Source organism: Corvus brachyrhynchos, unplaced genomic scaffold (assembly GCF_000691975.1).
Source record: "Corvus brachyrhynchos isolate BGI_N302 unplaced genomic scaffold, ASM69197v1 scaffold302, whole genome shotgun sequence".
In the NCBI taxonomy this organism is placed as follows: domain Eukaryota; kingdom Metazoa; phylum Chordata; class Aves; order Passeriformes; family Corvidae; genus Corvus; species Corvus brachyrhynchos.
The window spans coordinates 3,089,716-3,090,046 of NW_008237244.1; the positions used below are offsets into that span (position 1 = coordinate 3,089,716).

Sequence of the window (331 nt, forward strand, 5' to 3'; positions counted from 1 at the left end):
TTTCTCCCGCGGTGGGGCCGGGACCGTGCCCCGAAGGAGCTGCCGTCCTACCCAGGGAGTGGGCAGGCACCGGGTCGCTTCCGCTCCCCGACGGCCTCACCCGAAGCCGCGGCCGCCCCTGCCCGCGCAGTCAGGTGTTTCCCCTGACCGAGGATTTCTCCAGGGCGACCCGCGGCGTGGTTCCGCAGTCCATGCACGGACTGGCTTCTCTCTGCTAGGAATTTCGCGTGCAGAACATCGAGAGCGCATCCCGGGAGGCTGCCGTCCCCTGGCTTCACACCAACGCGCCCGCAGCGTGGAAGGGGGGGGCACCCACACCCCAACCCACCCC

General features: G+C 70.4%; 1 protein-coding gene across 1 annotated transcript in view; it reads right to left on the minus strand.

Moving 5' to 3' along the window:
* The window catches only part of OSR2 (odd-skipped related transciption factor 2), a 5,505-nt gene extending 5,256 nt beyond the window's left edge, over positions 1–249 (minus strand). Inside the window, exon 1 of the mRNA XM_008630725.2 lies at positions 101–249. Within this exon, the coding sequence (XP_008628947.1) occupies positions 101–249 (149 nt within the window). The remainder of the gene's footprint in view (positions 1–100) is intronic.
* Between the last annotated feature and the right edge of the window lie 82 nt (positions 250–331).